Source organism: Myodes glareolus, chromosome 4 (assembly GCF_982192425.1).
Source record: "Myodes glareolus chromosome 4, mMyoGla1.1, whole genome shotgun sequence".
NCBI classification, from domain to species: domain Eukaryota; kingdom Metazoa; phylum Chordata; class Mammalia; order Rodentia; family Cricetidae; genus Myodes; species Myodes glareolus.
In genome coordinates this window covers 111,108,089-111,128,385 of record NC_142029.1, presented here as the reverse complement: position 1 = coordinate 111,128,385, position 20,297 = coordinate 111,108,089, and the positions used below count along the sequence as shown (strand labels likewise).

At 47.7% G+C, this 20,297-nt stretch overlaps 1 protein-coding gene across 1 annotated transcript in view; it reads right to left on the bottom strand.

The window, feature by feature from the left end:
- Positions 1–13,878, bottom strand: part of Piwil4 (piwi like RNA-mediated gene silencing 4) — a 38,723-nt gene extending 24,845 nt beyond the window's left edge. The window contains exons 1-7 of the mRNA XM_087905872.1: positions 13,704–13,878; positions 12,575–12,641; positions 9,767–9,895; positions 7,686–7,900; positions 3,531–3,652; positions 1,454–1,534; positions 581–778 (exon numbers count right to left, since the gene is read on the bottom strand). Of these exons, the coding sequence (XP_087761998.1) occupies positions 581–778; positions 1,454–1,534; positions 3,531–3,652; positions 7,686–7,900; positions 9,767–9,895; positions 12,575–12,641; positions 13,704–13,790 (899 nt within the window). The 5' untranslated portion in view covers positions 13,791–13,878. The remainder of the gene's footprint in view (positions 1–580; positions 779–1,453; positions 1,535–3,530; positions 3,653–7,685; positions 7,901–9,766; positions 9,896–12,574; positions 12,642–13,703) is intronic.
- Between the last annotated feature and the right edge of the window lie 6,419 nt (positions 13,879–20,297).

Sequence of the window (20,297 nt, the reverse complement as noted above, 5' to 3'; positions counted from 1 at the left end):
AAATCACTCTTTGGCAAGCTCTTGAGAACCCAGGAAGATTCCTAAGCTGCCGGAGTTTGATTTGGCTCAGTGTTCAATGAGGGTGAACCGCACTGTTAAGTGGCCCAGCCTGCAAAGGTGAGAAGCACGTCCTTGGTCTAAGAGGCCTCGGAATCTCAAGGGGTCTGCAGTGGAGCACACATTCTGTCTTGTAACACAACAGAATGGCCATGAAGAGGTGGGTTCCAAGCAAAGCCTGACCGGGAGTGGCCAGAGAAGGGGGATGGTTCTCAGATAGTGGACAGAGCTGGGTTTGGGGAGGCAGAGATGTGAAAGGGGACACTGGGAACCAGGCAGACATACTGGAACCTCCCAGTGCAGGCTATGGAGGACCAAGATGACAGGATATGTCATATAGTCTTGTTGACTTGGGTCGGTTCAGACATCAGAGGCAACCACAGGAACAGACAGGCTTGCACAGGGGCGAGCTAACTGACACCCCTCTTTACCCCCCAGTACTCTGGCCAAGTGACAGGGACATTCTGGATCCCAAACACTCCGAAACGTGCGTTCTAGGTAGCAGTCAGGGGCCAGCCCTTACCGGGTGAGGACAGTGAGCCCCACCAGCTGTTTCTGGCACATCTCGGTGAAGTGGGACGTGCCGGCTCTGAGGCAGAGATCAGTCATGAATTCCAGAACAGTCTCATTTCGCAGGACTTTGTAGCTCACATCAGCATTTAACAGGAGTCTGCTTTCAAAGTGGGACACAGAAACGGCAAAGCCAGGCCACAGGGACAATCTTCAAAAACAAATAAAAAACAACAAACACAGTGCTGAATATTTAAAATATACTGCCGGAAAAACCTATAATGACTCTAACGCGGTGAGCTTCCATTCTAGGTCTCTGGAGATCATGGCTTTGTTGTTATTGTTGTCGCTGTCTTTTGCTTTTGTGTCATTTATTTCAGTTACTGACTGAAAACTCTAACTTTTTACAGCTGGGGTTTCTTTAAACAACTTTAGGATAAGATTCCTGTGAATAAGAATTTCGAGCTGAGCCCTGGCACTTAATTAAGACCCTGCACTTCTAGTAGGAGCTCTTCTTGGTGTTGCAGAATGCTCACCAGAACCTCTGTCAGCTGCCCTGGCTATGCTAACTGCCCTTCGGCACAAGCACAGGATGCCAGATGTATTTCAGAATAAACGGGTCTGCTTCTGTTGCTGGCGGCTCTCCGCAGAAAGCTGAGTTCCGCGTCCCCTCTAGAACTTACAACCTAGCACACAAACCAAAGAACACAAAGTTCTAGCTTCACATCTGTGCTTACTACTCCCCAAAACAAACAAAACAAGAAAGAACACTTGAAAATTTCAAAAGTCCATTACATTGCATGTTCCAGACATGTGACACCTCACGCGGGCAGAGCGGCAAGGTATCCTACCATGTCACAGGAATAGAAGACATAAAGACACCTACTTGTACTGGGGGATCTCCACTGGTTCTGAAGGCTTATAGAAGTTCCGTCCAATCTGGTACATTTTCAACTTTTTAAAGAGCCTGGAAGTGTAGTTTTGGAATCTGATAAGTATTCATAATAGCCTAATTCAACCTTTGGGGGCTGGGGTGATGGCTTAGTGAATAAAGCACTGTCACATGTGTAGAGGCCAAGTAAGGCAGGACACAGGAACACAGAGCTATCATCCCAGTTCTCCTGTGGGGAGACAGAAGGGAGACACAGAAGACTCCCCAAGTTCATGGGCCAGTTGTCCTGATGTCGGCAGCAGCCAACAAGAATGAGAACTTATCTTATACAGGGAGACGAGGACCAACAGAGGAGGCTGTCTCTTGACTTCCACACACTGAAGCAAATGTGTGCCCTCACACATGTATACACACACACACACACACACACACACACACACACCCCACTAGAACAAACACTAAATATACATGAATTATACGCCCATACTTTAAAATGATGTGGTTGACATTTTTATACATCTAACTACAATATGGTCAAGTCTGTGTAATTATAGTTCTCTGACCCCTCCTATGTTGAAAGGAAGAGGCTATTCTTGATAAGCACTCAAGCTCCCTTTGTGCCCCACATCACTGTGACACTATCTTCAGCAACTGTCTATCCTAGCCACCTCTGGGAAGGGGTGGTGGTGTCCCGTGTGTGGGGAAATGTTAGCAGTTCTGAGTCAGAACACAGGAGCACCAGCTCTGGTGACATGCCTACTGGTGTCACGGAGGCCAGTCTCCCATACGTAAAGCGGGTATGTGTGTGTGGCAGTGCCAGCTCTGGGGAGCAAGGAACAGGACTGTAAACACAGTGGAAAGCGCCTTCCACACGTCAGCTGGCCGAGCACAGTCCTCTCATGGGGCACGGAGGGTCAAAGAGACCGGGTGAGACATTTGACTAACTATGTAAGGAGGAAGCTGCTTTATGTGCTCAGATCATCTGGAAACCCCCAAACTTCCTGACCTCCTCCCCCTCAGTCTGTTGTTGAGCAGGAGGTGGCATCTCTACAACAGGGTTCCAGACACAGCATCCTGACACACACAGTGCTGTGTGGAATCTGACACATGCACACACACACACACAATGCTGTGTGGAACCTGACACATGCACACACACACACACACACACACACACACAGCGTGCTGTGTGAAACCTAACACACACACAGTGCTACGTGGAACCTGACACATGGGGGGGAGGCACATAGTGCTGTGTGGAACCTGACACAAGGGGACACACATACACACATAGTGCTGTGTGGAAACTGGCACATGAGGACACACACACACACACACACATAGTGCTGTGTGGAACCTGACACACACACATATATACAGTGCTGTGTGGAACCTCACACACACACACACACAATGCTGTGTGGGACCTGGCACGCATACACGCACATGCACGCACGCACGCACTTGCTTTAGAGTGTTCATGTATCATCAGGGAGGCTTGCTCAGTTTTCTTGTTTCACCTCCAAGCCCTACCAATGGAAAATCTGTTTCGACTAAGTGTAGAGAGGGGCCAGGGATCTCGCACTGGTCAAATCCCTTCATCCCCAAGGTAACTTTGGACCACATGCCCCTCAGTCCATTCTAAAGACTGTCAAAAGCTTACATGCAACCAGTTCCTTTCCCGCACTCGTGCTGGGAAGACCTATGTGGGGCTTGGGATGGAGCCAAGTCAGCACACAGCTAGTGACAGCCATGTATGTCCCAAACCAGCCAGCTAGTGAGAAACGAATCCACCATCTGGCCAATTCCTATTCAGTGACCTTGAGTCTGGGGTCAGAGTGAGGCAGTGCACAGGAAGTGAAGGAAAGACTAAAAGCAACATGGCCTAACTTTTGGATAAGACTGAATAATGAGGATTTGGCTCAAAGGGATGGAAGGTGTCCCATCTCACTGCCAGAGTACATCAACGTTGGTGAAAAATCATCCCCGGGCTGCTGCTGGCTCGTTGCCCATGCAGCACGGAGCTATCCTGTCAATACCCGGGCTGTGCGCTGAAGGTCAAACAACTCACTTTTTGAAGATGACATTGAAGAAGTGAATGCACACTGGAGAGGTGGAGGGCAGCTGGCTGGTGAAGGTGAGCGTGATCCTCACAGTCTCGCCTCTTTGCGTGTCACTTGTCAGTTCTGTGACCTGGGAACAGCAGCAGATAAAGGGTACAGCAAGTGGTCAGAACACAGATCCTATGCAGCAGCTATGTACGCGTGAGCAACGGAGCTGAGGGTGTTGGTGTGTGGGCTATTCCCATCCACATCTGGGGTTCAAATTAAAAGCCCGATAAAGACATCCCCTCAAGAAAATTCCATGTGTGCACACATAGTTAGAGAAGCAATGTACATATTCTTAAGAAGCAGCAGACTGCCTGGCCCCTTCCAAGTTCATGAATTCATGAGAAATTTCTCAAAAAGCGTATTCACAAAGCAGGAAACTGGGGGAGAGGAAATCCTTAAAGGAAAGGACCAGACGGGAGGAAGAGGAGGACGAGGGAAATGGAGCCGAGAAAACGTGGGTGCTAGGATGGGAAATTTCATTCTGTTAATAAAAGCTTGCAAAGGGTTGGTGAAAGTCTTAGGGATCGCCCAAAATGGAACTGTTCTAGCAACGTAAGGACCACAGGGACAGGCTCTGTATCAACTGCTCAACTAAAGGAAACCCGAAGTCACCAGAGGCTGGAGAGATGGCTCTACAGTCACCTTGTTCTTGCAGGGGACCAGAGTTTGGTTCTTAGCATCCACACTGGGCTGCCCACAGCTGCTGTAACTCCAACTCCGTATGATCTGATACCTTCTTCTGCACTGAGGTTGTGCACGCGTGCGCACGCGTGCACACACACACCACATATAATTAAAAATAAATCTTTAAACAGCTACAAAGAAACCTCTAAACCATGCAAGGCTCAGTACAGAATTTTCAAACACAAACGTTCCCAAATCAGCCGATAAACGTCAATGACCAGGGATGTTTCAAAGGGTAATGGATTCGAAGTCAGCTCATTAGCAAGCATCTGCATAGTCACATCCACCTTCTTCTAGTTACAGGGTCAGTTTTTATAGCAGGAACTGAACTGCACAGAGCCAAAGAGAAACTTGTCCTTCTGCATGGGATGGGGTATTGCCCTGGGGAGACTCCTGGTCTCAGACAACTCACACAGAAGTGGCAATGTCCACTTCACAGGAGCAGGAGGGACATCCTGCTCCCAGCCCCACAGGGACCACAGCCAAGGATGTGGACAACAATAGGTGTGGGAGAAGAATCGCAGGGAGCTGACAGCAGGCAGTCTTGGAAACTTCCCAAGATCAAACACTTCGTCCCCCCTGATCCCCTCTCGGCAAACACCAACAGCTCCTGCACTTCCTCCATCTCTTCCTGGGCCCGCCCCCTCCTGTTCCCAGGCTGCTAACCTCCCACTGCACATTTCCCCCCTCCCCCCGCCCCAGCCCGCCACCTGAGCAATCCACACGGTTCATAGCATCCACACAGCAATGTTTCTAAGTGACTTCAGCTGTCCTGGTACCACCATCCCACACGCTTAGACTATGGATGCTGCGTCTTCCTGTCGACCGTGTGACCCGGAGGAAGCTGTTCCAATGCTTGGAGCTTCTCCACTATCTCTAAAGCGGGAGCGAGGCCAGCTGGAGCTACAGGACTGTGCAGATGAATAGGACACTCCAGGATCTTTATCTTCCTGAAGGGCTCAGGCGTCCACAAAGGTCAAACAGAGAGCAGCGCTTTGGGTTTATATTCAAGTCCTTTTGACACACTGCCCAGGCTATTCCATTTCTCTTCCCACCTCTCTCAGGAAACCTCAGTAGCATGTGACTGGGAGACTCTCTTGTGGTGCTTCACTGATCTGTAAGAGACAAACTCTTCTCCCTACCTTTACACAGAAGGACCTTCAGGGCCACTTCCACACCTCGCTAATTAAACTTCGATGACCAAAGTTTCTCAAATGCGCCCTTCCCTTCTGTCGTTCAGAAGGCCATTCCCCACTGTCTTCCTCTCTGACCCTGACATCCTTCGGAAGACACTAATCATAACTCTTCAAGAATCCTGCTCTTCACCATGCTCCGAGTTCTGGCTCTGAGGTAAGACCCTCACGCTCTCTGAGCTCCAGGAGTGATTAAAGGGTTAAACACATGGTGCCATTAAGAGCCCGGCAGGGCACATGGCCAACAAATGTAGTCTGGTAGATGTAACAGCAGCATAAAGACAGTTGTGATGCTGATCCGAAGACCTGCCGAGCATAGAACTCTACACTTAGTAAGAGCGCAATAATGTTAGTATAATAAAAATACTAATCCAACACTAATTATTACTACGGCCCTCAGGCATCCGACCTCACTGTGTCCATCTGAAACTCTGATGCTAAGCTGAAAGCCTCTTAGAGAAAAAGACCTCTGCAATATCTGTCTTTATGTCCTTCATGGTGCTAACACCGTAAGTGCACAGTCAACTCTACAAGTACACAAAGGTGGAAAGAGATGTGAGCAAATAAACCTCCCAGCTCGCAGATGGAGTCCGGGATAATACTGGAAGGCCACGAGGCAGCTGGAAGGTGGCTTCCAGAAGTATGGACAGGAATATAATGTATGCAAAGGAACTCTCCAAACCCTGATAAACACCCTAGAAAGGTAGAGACTGGCAGGGATGGAGGGTTATATGTCCTGAGTTCAACACTAAGCGAACAGAGCAGAGTCATTGTTAGGATGCTCCCTGTAACCGAGTGACAGGACATAGAGCAAATAAGGGACACAGTAAGCTCTGTCTGCACCCGGCGACACCTAATCTGGGGATACGGCCAACAGCCCTGACGAGTCACATGGTCTGTCTTACAGCCGACCTCGTCACCTGCCCCTCACTGACGCCGTCCCCAGCATGCAGATGTGTCTGACACATAGGACAAGCTAGTTCTGGGCTGACATGAGCAGTGCTCACCTATTCCTGGCATGCGGCTCACAAGTGACTCTAACACCACTGAAGCTTCTCAGCTAATGCTATAAAAACGACTCCAAGGACAAGCGGATCTGAATCCTGACAAGATCCTGGAAACACACCATAAGAATACTAACAAGAAGATATGGTGCATTCATCGACATGTCATGGGACAAAGGACTGGAAGGGGAATAAAATCATTCTCAATGCAGATTCCGGTGATCTGAGCCACCACATCTCACCACTTGGCGCCATCCATTTTAATGTCTTACAAATTAATGCTCAGAAGCTCATTTCTTAGGTAAAATCCCAAAGCCTTTCTTGGTTAGCAAGGTTAGCTATCCTAAGCTGTTGGCACCACAGTGCTTAAAAATGTGGAGCTCGCTGACTGAACTTTCTCACTGGAAGCATCAAAGGTCTCATCCTGTGTTCTACTGTAACTCTTTAAAGCCAGGCTCTTTTCTCTCACAGTAGTTCAGATCTCGTTTTAAAACAGAATATTGAGAGACCCATGCCTACGGATATCCATTTACGGTATGGTATCATACGGTATGGTAATGTTGAAAATCTGGGGGGAAAATGGGTAAAGGAAGACCAAACACTAAACTACTTCAGTGGTCTCATTTTGCAAACACTTTTAGAACTGACACCAGTAACTCATCTTTCCTGTGACTCAGTGAGGGATGAGAGAAAGGAGCTGGAGAGATGGCTTAGCGGTTAAGAGTGTTGCCTGTTCTTCCAAAGGTCCTGAGTTCAATTCCCAGCAACCACATGGTGGCTCACAGCCGTCTGTAATAAGGTCTGGTGCCCTCTTCCGGCCTGCAGGCATACACACAGAAAGAATATTGTATAAATAATGAATAAATATTTAAAAAATGGACACGGAATTATTTGGCCACACAGGCACCCTGCACAGGGGCAGGAGCGTGCAGAAATGCACAGCCTCAGAGCCGTGGAAATGGTGATTCTATGGGTTCCACCTGCTTGGAGAAGGTTTCCAAGTTCATCTGTCTTAAGAATGTGCAGCTCTTGAATGTTTAGCATGCTGGAGCATCAGTTTTATCTACGATATCAATGGTGACATCTTAGGAAACCTTTGGGCTCTTAAGCAAGGGAGTGGGCATGGGAAACACTCCTTCAAATTGTCAAGAATATCAAGGATCTTCTCTGCACATACAGAATAAGCAAATATATCCATGTACACACACTGAGTGAAATACTGATCACACTGTACCTTTTGGTCCAGCTTTTCTGAGAGAAAAAGGCTGGTGCCATCAAATGCTTTTGTCTTGTCCAAGAGTTTGCTGTGACTATAAAGCAAAGCCATCTTCAGCCTCCAAGAGGCTAAGTCTGGGCTATACGTGACATGGTACTGGTACAGTTGCCAATCCTGGGGAAAATCTAAACTAAAGAGATTCGTAACCAGCCGCAGAGGTATTCCGCTAGAACCTGGGGAAGAAAAAAGGTATTTTTCATCAGAGGAGCACACCATATTAATATTAATCACATTTTTAAAAATTGCACATGGACCGTGGTTGCTATAAAGTAGGGGCTTTTGATCAGTGGTATGGGATTAAACCTTTGCATCTTCAACCTGGCAATGCCACTGGGAGTTAATGTGAGCTCATGTGCACAACAGACCTCCAAAGACAGAGACAGATGTGATTTCCCAAGATTGGGAGGAGAGGCACCTAAAGGAGACTGCCTGGACCCCCGGCGTGACACCTTCCAGATGGGTCTCTGTGACTCAGGTAGCCGACAGGCTCAGATTCTGCTCTGAGATTACAAACCCAGCAGAAACAAAAGCCTAGCCCATTCTCGCCATGAATGATACAACTCCCAACCTCTAAGACACTGAGCTAATGAGAAGCAGGCTGTAGAAAATCCTGACGATGCTCTATCAGTAGTCAGAACACTGTGGAAGTCCCCCAAAGAAGTAGAGGCAGGCCATGAGTCAGAATCGGGCACTCCTGTACAGAAGCAACGTGACTTGTCCTTCTGTTTTGTACGGGCACATGGAGCCCATGTGTGCTTCCTGGAACGCCTTCCCCTACAGACATTTCTGCTCTCAGCTTAAACATCTGCAGGACAAAATCAGAGCCAGCCAGAACATAGCTGGCTGTTCAGAGGATGTCACAAGCTCCTCCCCAGGACAGAATCTAGACCGGTACCAATGACTTTTTTCCTCACTTGTCTTGACAGAAAATGATCAAATTTGTATCTTTCTACTACACATAGACTAGTGTGCTTTTTTTTTTTCACGGAGAATACATGGTACTTGTATACTTTAGTGTCCTCAGTCTGGGCCTATGATACACGTGTCTGGCAGAGGCCGGAGATAAGTACGTCATTTTTGCCTAAGGAAAAATTTTGTTCTCCCGCATTCTTAGTGAAGGGTGACACATGTGAGCCAGCCATCACTCAGAATGAGAAACGTCAGTCTAGACTGAGGAACTGGCAGAGCCTGGGAGATCATCTGCACCCGTGTTTCCAGGCAGCAGCAGGCACTCTCAGTGCCCAGGTCAGGAAGGTGTGTAAATCAGTGCGCGTCTCAGAGGGAGGGGCTAAAAGGACTTGATTCTTATCATTTGTGTGCTCATCTGCATGCATATGCGTGTGGGTGTCCATGGGGCTAGACGGCTGTGCACCTCCTTGGAGCTGGCGTTACAGGTATTCGTGAGCTGCCTCACACGAACCGTGGGATCTGAACGCCAATCTTTTGCTAGTGTGGTGTGTGCTCTTCCCCACCCAGCCCTCTCTCCAGCTCAAGGTCAGCAGAACGAGCCCGCAGCACCAGCATGCAGGGAGGTGAGCACCTTCTGGGAAATGTTATGTCAGCTGTGCGGCTGCCTGCTAGATAATTCCAATTAGTGAGGAGGGAGCCACAAAGCTTCCTGCAAATCCAGAGAAAACCACAGACCCTGCTTCCAGAAGGTGTGTCAGTTCACACCTGTGTATGCCATTTGGGAAGGAGCCTAGAGTGTGAATAAAGAGGTGCCCCCATTGGCTGAGGTTTCCTTTCTACAGCTAAAATCCCCACAGGCTGATTCTCCACATAGGGTCAGGGCTGGAAGGAGAAGATGCGTCTCCCTATGTCTTCCCCAAGTGAGAAGAGGGTATCTTTCCTGAAAGTGAGATTTGGTTTGAGGAGGTTTTGTGTTTCTGACACTCAGAGTACCCAGACAATGTCTTCAAAAGAACAGACAGTCAACAGCTCTCAGGTGATTAACAAACTTACCAGTTTTAGAACTAGAAACGTAAATTCTGTGGCAAGATTTGGTAACCTTTAAAAAGTAACAAGAAGGGACTGGTTACCTGTTTTACAATCTTTCACGTGTGCCAGCTTCTCCCTGGTACAGACACTCAAATCTACAAAGTCTCGTCTGCCTTGGCCTCTTTCCATGAAGGAACGTCCACTGTCATCAGAAGAGACAGTGACCTCATCTGGAAGAAGAAGATAACACACTATGGTAGACTAACTGTGCGCATCAAAACCACACTGACAGTCCAAACGGCTCTTCCTGAGATGTCCTGCACTGCCAGCTCACCCCTGACGATGCAGGAGACTTCAGCCTCTGCGCTGAAAATTACAGAGGAAGCGTGGATGTTTAGCCAGAAATACTAGTGTTAGCTTTCATAATACCATCGACTTCCTCTTCTTGGCTCAGCAGACCCGCTGCCTCCTTGTGCCCAGGTCCACCTGCTAACAAGTGACAGTGACCTCCTTCTCCTTCAGTTCTAGGGTAACTGTACTCTGAAGAGATCCAGGCTACCACAGGGGATCTCTCACTTTTATCACTGAAAACAGAAACCACCCAGGCTTAGCCATCAACAATCACGCTAGATTGTTCCTAAAGAAGAGAAGATGGGAAAACAGAGTCCACCTCAGCATCTACCATGTGCATTAGATCACAGAACAGTGAAATAAGTGCTTCCATCTAAGCAACTTGTTTGAGAACAGAAGACAGTCGCCTTTTCAACGTCTTCAGCCCTTGGAAGGTAACTTTAAACCATCAAAATGCCAGGACTTTGTGGCAAAGTGGCATGCCTAGTGGTGTGCTGAACCTCTGCCTCTGAGTTCACCTGTCCTGTGAGGAAGTCACTGGATGCTGTGTCCCCAAGAGCTCCTTTCACCTGCTCTGAACTTCCATCGGAACCCTTCTCCATAGACATAGAGTCTCTCAGGAAGATTTAAAACCACAATGAAGAAACCAATTTTAAAAAACCTTCATTTGCCAGGTGGTGGTGGCAACATGCCTTTAATTTCAACATTTGGGAGGCAGAGAGGCAGGCAGATCTCTTTGAGCTCAAGGTCAGTCTGGTCTACCGAGAAAGTTCCAGGATAGGTTCCAAAGTTACAGAGAAACCCTGTCTCGAAAAACCAAAAACAAACAAAAACAAACCCCTTCATTTAATTTTCAGATATTGTATGAATTTGAATTGATCATCTACATCTCCCATTGATCTAGAATTCAAGTGATTTTTTAGGCAGTTTTAAATTCATCTACGAGGGCCAAGGAAGCAGCTCAGTGGTTAAGAGCACTTCTTTCCTTGAAGACCAGGGTGTGATTCCTAGCTGCCATATCAGGAGGCTCGCAATTACTTCAGGGGGAATCCAGTGCCAATGCCTCTGACCTCACACAGACACATACAATACACACAATTAAACATAAAATCAAATCTTGTTTTTAAAAAATTCCAACTACTACAGAGAGGTGGTTCTCAGAAATGGGGAGGCTGAGGACTGGGGAGTTACTGTATAAGAGATAAGTCTCGATTTTCCAATACAAAGGAGTTCCAGAGGTGGTGGCAGCAGTAACTGTTCAATGTAAGTGCGCTTGAAACCCCAGGACTGTACACAAAAGTTAAAATGGCAGTACTGGGGAAGCAGAGACAAGTGGCGCTCTGTGAGTTCAAGGCCTGGTCTACAGAGCTAGCACCAGGACAGCCAGGGCTACACAAAGAAACCCTGTCTAGAAAAACAAACAAAAAGAGGAGCTGAGATGAAAAAAATTAGGTTCTATGTATATTACCATAACTTAAAGAAATCCATAAAAATTCAGTGTGCCTTCAAAGATGAACTGCTTCCATCCTGAGTCACATACAAAGTGAAATGGTGTTTGAGTGGCAGGAACAGATTAGCCAACTTGCCGCCTCTCAGAGCTGACCTCCTGTGTCCACACAGTACGTTCTCACTGCGGTACACATCACCTGGGACTGCATACGTGGACCGGAAGGCCCCGCTCAGGACAGGTGGGCACACCAGGGTCCAGGGGCCCCTCAGTGCTTACAGCTGGAACCCAATGGTGTCACTCTATGGTCAGAATAGGGGACATGGTAGACAGGTTTTTACCCGGGGATATGAAATGAACTACGTTCTCAGATTCACTTCAACCCTCTGGAGTTAGGGAAAAACGAATGTCTCTTATCTACGCCCCTCGGTCTATGGCACTTCCTCACGACAGCCCAAGCAAAACCCAATACACCTGGCATGTCAACTCAAGCTGTGTGATCTAGAGGGGACAGGAATCCTGAGACTGAACCTGCCCTGACTGGTGGGAGGGAGAGGAAGGTGGTGGTGTGTGGCTGGTCTCTCCCACCCTGTAAATGAATGCTTTGATCTTTGTGCTCTGTATTTTTGGAATGTGTCTTTCGAGGGCTGGAAAATGTAACTCAGTAGGCAAAGGGCTTGTCTCTTAGTATGCATGAGACCCCAGATCTAATCTTCAGGGCCATGCAAAATGGGTGATGTACACTTGCAATTCCAGTACTGAGGGGCTGGGGTAGACGCAGGGGAATCAGAAATCAAGGTCAGCTTCAGGAATACAGTAAGTTTGAGGCTAGTTGGGCTCTGAGACTCTGGCTCAAGAGTGGTGAGGTTCCAGAATTATTCCCTGAGCAGAAAGAATCAGAAAACTGGCTTCCCCGTCTGGATCCCTGTGTCTCAAGCATGACCAGGAAGCTCAGAAAACACACAGTGAACATGTGAGGATGACCCATGTGAGGATGACCCGTGGGAAAGGGAACAGAGCCGTCAACGGAGCCTGGTGTCTCAGGGCTTGGTGGGTCTCTCCGCTCTGCTCAGGCTGAAGGAGTCAGGGAAGCAGACCCAGCCGCACTTACCTGACTGGGAAATGTCACTTGCCCCACTGCTGGACGCCTGGCTGTCCCTGGGACTGGAGGACGCGGCCTACAAAGCAGGGAGAAAGTTTGCTCAGCTTTAAATCAACTCACAACCCACAAGGTTACCAAAAGGCAAGAGCGGTATCATGTCTGATATAAATTACCACGATCCAGCAGCCGAAAACACTAAGAGGCAGAAACCCTGGAGGGGCACGAGGGAGGAGGTCATTCTCCCCTCCAGGCTACGGAGAAGCTGAAGCCCTCTCCCCTCGCCAGGCTTTTATCGTGAGCCGGTGGGCATCTGAGCACGAGACAGATGACAGTGTTAGAGCCCTGAGGGTAAGAGGTGGAAGTGGGGCCCTGAGCCCAGGGGTGACCCCTGTAAACGAACAGAACCAAAACCAGTCCACGAGCCGGGCGGTGGTGGCTCACGCCTTTAATCCCAGCACTCGGGAAGCAGAGGCAGTCGGATCTCTGTGAGTTCGAGGCCAGCCTGCTCTACAAGAGCTAGTTCCAGGACAGGCACCAAAAACTACATAGAAACCCTGTCTCAAAAATCAAAAAAAAAAATCCACAAAACCAGTTAGTAATATGATTGGCTATTAATATTTTCTCTGTAGAAACTTCTCTTTGCCCAAGAAATTACTATACCTTGGCCTGTTTGTTTTTGTTATTTTTTTAAGAGCAAAATCAAGAGAACACTAAATGATAACAAAGGCAAAATGATGACAGACTGCGGGCTCTGGTCTGAGGCTACGTTTCTCCAATTCGTGGGTGTGTAGTCGCTATTCAGGACTGATTCAGTCTGACCACCCAAAGCCAGCAAACAGCCCCACTCTGAGCGCTTGCTCAACCAACAGCAGTAGACTCTAAGCCACTTCTGAATTGGACAGGACTTCTACTATGGTTACCAAACCGAATTATCGCTAAGAAAGTGGAAGGCAGTTTCACATTTCCTATCCACAGAGCTTTTCGCCCTTCCAGGTCTCAACAACAGTATCTAGCCACTTGGGAGAAAAACAAAAAAAAAAGGTGGAAATCCTGGGAAGCAAAGAGAAGTTAGGGAAGAGAAGCAGGCAGGGGGAAGCACTGCGGGATGGCCACAGGGAGGACGGCGAGAAACACTCACCATGAGATTTCCTGGGGTGCTCCCCACTTCCCTGGCACCATGGCGGGGGCCCATGCCTCGTGCCCTCACTCGAGCCCGACCACTCATGTTCCTGAGCTCCTGAGCCTCTACAGAGCTGTCTTCTCTTTGGTGAGGATACAGCGAGGCTCTGACTCCTGAGACCCGGGCGGTAAACAGCAAGCAGAGCGTGGGCGTGTGGCGCACGTCGACCCCCAGACTGCGCAGGAGCAGTAGGGCGGTGGTGGGCCCTGAGTCACATGGCAGGAGATCGCTCTACCTCTGTCTCTCTCCTCCCCTTCCTCTCTCTTTCTCATTCTTTCTATCCTATTTTTTTCTCTCCATGCCTCTTCATTTGCTATAAATGCCCAGCTTACAGTCTTTATCATTTTGAGAATGCATCTCTCTGCTCCTGGTTTTTAGAAATTACCCCAACCATAAATATATGTAGAGCTGCATGACATAACTCTCTGGACCTGATGGGAAGCTTGTGCGGAGCTTATAAAATGCGTTCATCTGGGTGCTGTTAGGGTGTACCCTGAGAAGATGGGCGAGCCAAGTGTGGAAAGTTAGAAGATGGACCATTAGACTAATGGTGCCCTAGAAATGAACAGAGCAATGTCAATCGATCTTAAAGAAATTAGGCTGGAGGCTAGAGAGAGCTTAGTGGTTAAGAGTACTTGTTGCTCTTTCAGGGGACCTGGGGTTGGTTCCCAGCACCCACACAGTGATTCACAACTGTTTGGAACTCCAGATTCAGAAGACCTGGCACCCTCTTCTGGCCTCCTTGGGTTCCAGTGCACATAAAGACAGGCAAATAAAAACGTTTTTAAAAAATCGAATTCAGGCCAGAGTCTTGGAAACTCTAAGAGATGCACAGCTGGTTGAAAGGAGAGCTTCCAGGGTGACTTCACTGGGGACAAAGCTGCTTTGTGACCGTGGATGAGTCACCATAGTTAAGCATGATCTGTCTCAGCCTGTGAAGAGCAGTATTTATTGTACCTGCGTGCACTGTGTTTGGAGGTCCGTGCAGATCCCCTAAGCGTGGCCTGTGTGCACTGTGTTTGGAGGTCCGTAGGTCCGTGCGGGCTCCCTAAATGTGCTGACTGCTGTGTAGCACTTTTCTCTGGGACGAAAACCTTGTGTTTTGGAGGAAGTTCCAAGTGCACAATCAGCAGCGTCTGGATAATCGACAGAGGATTCGAGAAAGTATGTGAATCCCTGGGTGTTCTGAGGGGTGAACCTTCCATCCTGCAGACAGGTTCTTGGGCTCAGGAAATAACCCAAAGGCTTCACGAGGTTCCTACAACTGCCCATACATTAGGCCTCTCTTTCTCAACCATGTAGAAGCTGTAAGGAGAGCTGAAAGACACCTTCAAACCAGGTGAGCTACCTGGAAGAGGCTCTAACCAACCGAAGGGCCCCCACCGGCTGAGCTGCCTGCAGGTTCTGCAGTAAGCTCTGTGTTTCCAGTTTCTGTGAATGGTCACCCATGCTGGGGTGGATTTTTTTGGTGATGCAGCCTCTTGGATAGGAGCAGGCTGAACCATTTCCTTCCAGCAACAGGAAAGCACTGCCAGGTGTCTAAACAATAAAGAAAAAGGACATGGGAAGCAGGAATTAAAAGCAACAAATTTGAAAGCAGAAAATTTAATTCCTCCAGTGTCTTAGAACCTTCAGAAGCTAGGACAGTAAAGTCAAGTGTACAGTTGAAGGCTTAAATGTAAAAAACAAAAACTCTCTTAGCACACCAGGTTTTCCATATAACAATATGGATTAAAGCCCAGAGTTTGAAGAAAAATAATTATTATTTAAGGAAAATCACTCATATATAGTCTTATGTACCATTGAAAAGAAAAAAATGGGAGGAAAGGGAAGAGAGAGGAGGGGGAAGTGGGAAGGGAGAAAGAGAGAGAGGCAGGAGGGAGAAAAGAGAGAGAGGTGAAGAGGAAGGAAGGGAGGAAGGAAATGACAGGAAAATGATGGGGCAAAACACACCTCTCAGTTCCCAGGGAGAAAGAGCCAGTTTATTCTGGAACCAAAATACAGGGGACCATGGCCTGTAAACATGGGTCTAGGTTACCCCCGGTTCCAATGTGGAAACAGGTTCATGGCATTCTTTATGGTAAAGAAAGTTACAATTCACAGCATGAAGCACGATTAATAAAATCTCAGGGTCAGAAATTGAGCTTCAGCCTGAAGATCCAAAAAGCAAACCAGCCAGCCACTAACTCTTACCTCAACCTCAGTCTGAAATGGCGATCCTGCCTCTGGGAATCTCAGAATGATACTGCCCTGAGAGCTGTCTCTCCCCTCGCCGCCGCCCCCCCCCCATCTTATATTCTTCTCTAGGGCTGGAATTAAAGATGTGCACCATTGGGATTAAAGGCATGCAGCACCCAATTTCTATGGCAACTAGTGTGGCTATTGGGATTAAAGGTGTGTGTCGTTGTGGCTACTGGGATTGAAGGTGTTTGTTACCATTCTCTGGCCTGTAAGACTGACTGTTTTACTCTCAGATCTTCAGGCAGGCTTTGTTTACTAAAATACAATTGCAATGCCACCTGAGAGGCAGGTTTCTGAAAGATGAAGGAGTCTCTACCACAGGCCTCAGATGTTACAGTTTAATTGGCATGTGTAGACACACATTCTTCTCAGGAGGCCCCATTCACAAAAGAAATAGCCGCAGATCCGCAGGCAGTAGAAAAAGAAGAAGAAAGAGGGAAAGGGGTTTATAATATATCTTGGAAAATCAACCATCACTCCTCCTGTACTTGTTACCAGTGAGGGGTCACCCAATCCTGATCCGATCACGTGACTGTTGATGCCAGGAGGCCAGGACCCACGGTTGTCACTGTGGCAATGACATGAGGCAGTATGAGCCTGAAGTGTCCTGTGTGGACCAGGATCTTTGCAGAGCCCAGGTCAGTGGAACCTCTGGCAAAGAGCATGTGTTCAAAAGCTGTGTCCTAGCTCCTCCCCAAGAAGGCTTGACAAACTGTAGGACTTCCAGCATTACCTTGAGGCATTATTATTTGATCACCAAAACAGTAGGTAGAAGTAGAAGCCTTTTAAAATGTTGATTTAACCTCAGGGGAACCAGAAAATCAGAGGGTAGGTAGGATGGCTGTGTCTAGTTGCTAGGAGAGCAAAATCCCCTATGAGGATTAGTCATTTCGAAGGTGCTCCATGAGCACAGCTCTCCACTATACATATATAAAGTTAACTATAACTCTAGTGACAACGCTCAGGAAGTCAACGTACTGAGACCAGAGGCAGCAATGCTGACCTTTTCTGGGTAGTATTAGAGGAATTTAGTCTGTAGTTGGGGGGTGCTTCCCTAAGCTGCAGGGCTCTGATGTTTCAGGGTTTCTGTGAGTGCTCTAGACTGGCTTCACAGTGCTGATATTTCCTCCTATAACAGACATTTACTGTGGCAATCGCATATGTTGGAGTTATTTGCTGTCAACACGGAAGCCACAGATCTCATCTTAAGAGAAAGAAGAGATGATTTGTCCTAGAGCCGCTTGGGGCAATCACAGCTCAGGAACACAGACTTGGGTTATCTAAACCCCAGGTTCTAGTGTGGAAGCAGCTTTGCAGCTTTCATAGTTTTTCTTTTGAAAAAGAAAACAAACTATCTTTCTTCATTTTACATACCAATCCCAGTTTTCACTCTCTCCCCTCCTCCCATCCCCTCCACCTCCCCTTCCATCCCCACACCATCCGCTCCTCAGAAAGGGTAAGGCACATTGCTTTGGGCAGGGTCCAAGGGATCCCAAAATCAGTGCAAGCAATAGGGATAAAAAAGTAGTATTCAGCCAAGCAGTGGTGGCACACACCTTTAATCCTAGCCCTTGGGAGGCAGAGGCAGGCAGATCTCTGTGAGTTTGAGGACAACCTGGTCCACAAGAGCTAGTTCCAGGACATCTAGGACTGTTACCCAGAGAAACCCTGTCTTGAAAATAACAAACAAACAAACAAAAGTAGTGTAAGTCCCAAGTCCCGGTCTCTGACCTCCATCTTTGGAGGCCCCGTCCCTGTGCCCACCAAGCCTTGACTCCTCTCTAGAGCAGTGTCAAGACAGCCCGCCAAAATCTTGACCACTCCCCCAGTCTATTTAAACTGCTTCCCCGGAAAGTTTCTGCGTGGTCCCCCACCCCCACTCCCCACCCCATTGCATTCATGGAGCTTTCCTGGTTCCCCTGGTTACACTGGAGAGTGTGTGGGGTAAGGGGAACACTCCTCCATTGTTGGTTGGAGTACAAACTTGTACAGCGGCTTTGGAAATCAGTATGGCAATTTCTCAGAAAATTAGGAAACAATCTTCCGCAAGAACCAGCAATACCACTTTCGGGTATATAACCAAAGGAAGTTCATTCGTACCACAAGAACATGTGCTCAACTGTGTTCATAGCAGCATTATTTGTAATAGCCAGAACCTGGAAACAACTTAGATGCCTCTCAACCAAAAATTGGATAAAGAAAATGTGGTACATTTACACAATGGAGTACTGCTTGGTCGGCAGGAAAAAATAACAGTATCTCAAAATTTGTAGGCAAATGGCTGGTTCTGGAACAAACCATATTGAGTGAGGTAACTCGGACCCAGAAAGACAAATATATGTACTTACTCGTAAGTGACTTTTAGACATAAAGCAAAGAAAAACCAGCCTACAATTCACAACTCCAGAGAACCTAGACAGCAAAGAGGACCTTAAGAGAGACATTCATGGATCTAAATAGAAAGGAGAAAAGGACAAGATCTCCTGAGTAAGTTGGGAGCATGGGGGTCATGGGAGAGGGCAGAAGGGGAGAGGGGAGGAAGGTTGGGGAGTGAAGAAAAATGTATAGCACAATAAAAACAATTCAAAAAAGAGAATCTGCTGTAATGAACCTGGGTTTGATGTTTATTCTTTATTCAGATAGTTCCTACTTTGATTTCACTTCCATCTGCCCACAGAAGCTGTTTCATACTACACAAAGGTTTCTTCTCAGCAAAGGGTACAGTAGACAGTGCTCTTTACATCAGCACGGTGAACGGTGCTAATCTTTAAATTGGCGCGGTGGACGGTGCTAATCTTTAAATCGGCGCGGTGAGCGGTGCTAATCTTTGAGACAGCACGGTAGACAGTGCTCTTTAAATTGGAACAGTGGACGGTGCAGATCTTTAAGCCAGCATGGTGGACAGTGCTCTTTACGTCAGCACGGTGGACGGTGCAGATCTTTAAGCCGGCATGGTGGACGGTGCTAATCTTTAAACCAGCGTCGTGAACAGTGCTCTTAAACCTGCCCTCACTCTGGTTTTCTTCCACTGTCTCTTGCCCTTCAACCCTTCCATTCCCTCTTCTCCCATCCTCTCCCCACTCTCCTGTTCTTCGGGCTCATCGTCTCAGGCTCTCTTCACTTGATCTCACCGCCTCCACGTCCACTCTTCATTCCCCAGCCAACTTTGCACTTCTAACTCATACATGACTGAATCTTCTTTCCTGGGCTCTGCTCCTGTTGGATGTCCCTGGTGGTTCTGTTTTCTCCTTTAGTGCTTAAGTGCATTGTCACCATGTGTGCACTGAAGAGGAAAAAGAGAATCCCTAGTATTGGTTTCAAGTTCACATCTTCCTCTCCTGGAGATCCTGTGCCCTCTATAAAAAATAAAGCTTCCCTTTCCTGCTGCCAGTCTACCACTCCCCCATTAGGTTCCTAGTCTTTTTATTCTACCCAAACTTGAATTATCTAATGTGGTGGACAGAAGCTAGTAACTACACTGTTGAGAACATAGGAGCATGTGGGGAAACAAGTCCAATTGAAAGACAAGTGTGTGCCCTTGCAAACCAGCACCATAAAAAAGGACCAGCTAAGGTAGGCCAGGTGCAGCTCCACACAGGCAAACCAGTGCAGAACCAGGGAACTCATAAACTCCACCCTCCCAAAGACTGGATTTGCTGAGTCGGGCAGTGGTGGTACGCTTGGGACTTGGGAGGCAGAAGCAGGCTGATCTCTGTGAGTTCAAGGTCAGCCTGGTCTACAGAGCAAGTTCCAGGACAGCCAGGGCTACACAGAGAAACCCTATGTCTAAAACCCAAAAAAGAAGAAAGGAAAGAAGGAAGGAAGGGAGGGAAGGAGGGAGGAAAGGAGGGAGGGAGGAAGGGAGTGAGGGAGGAAGTGGGAGAGAGAGAGAGAGAAAGGAAGAAAGAGAGAAAGAAAGAAAGAGAGAGAGAAAGAAAGAAAGAAAGAAAGAAAGAAAGAAAGAAAGAAAGAAAGAAAGAAAGAAAGAAAGGCTGAATTTATTAAGGGACATTGTAACTTAAAGGTCCCTGAGAACAGGCAGGAGTAACCTGAAATGTATACTGTGTCCTTACTCACCAAACTGAACACTTGAACACCAAGAACTTGACTTTTTTTCTTCTCCTGGGTATCTGGGAAGTTAAAACACACACACACACACACACACACACACACACACACACACTAATTGACGCTAAATCCCACATTATTTCCTCCTTCCCCATTCCACCCCCTGGTTTGTTGCCAGTTTCCTGCTCCTAGGTGTGAATCCACCTGAGGGCAATTAACTCTCTAAACTCCGGGGAGCCAATT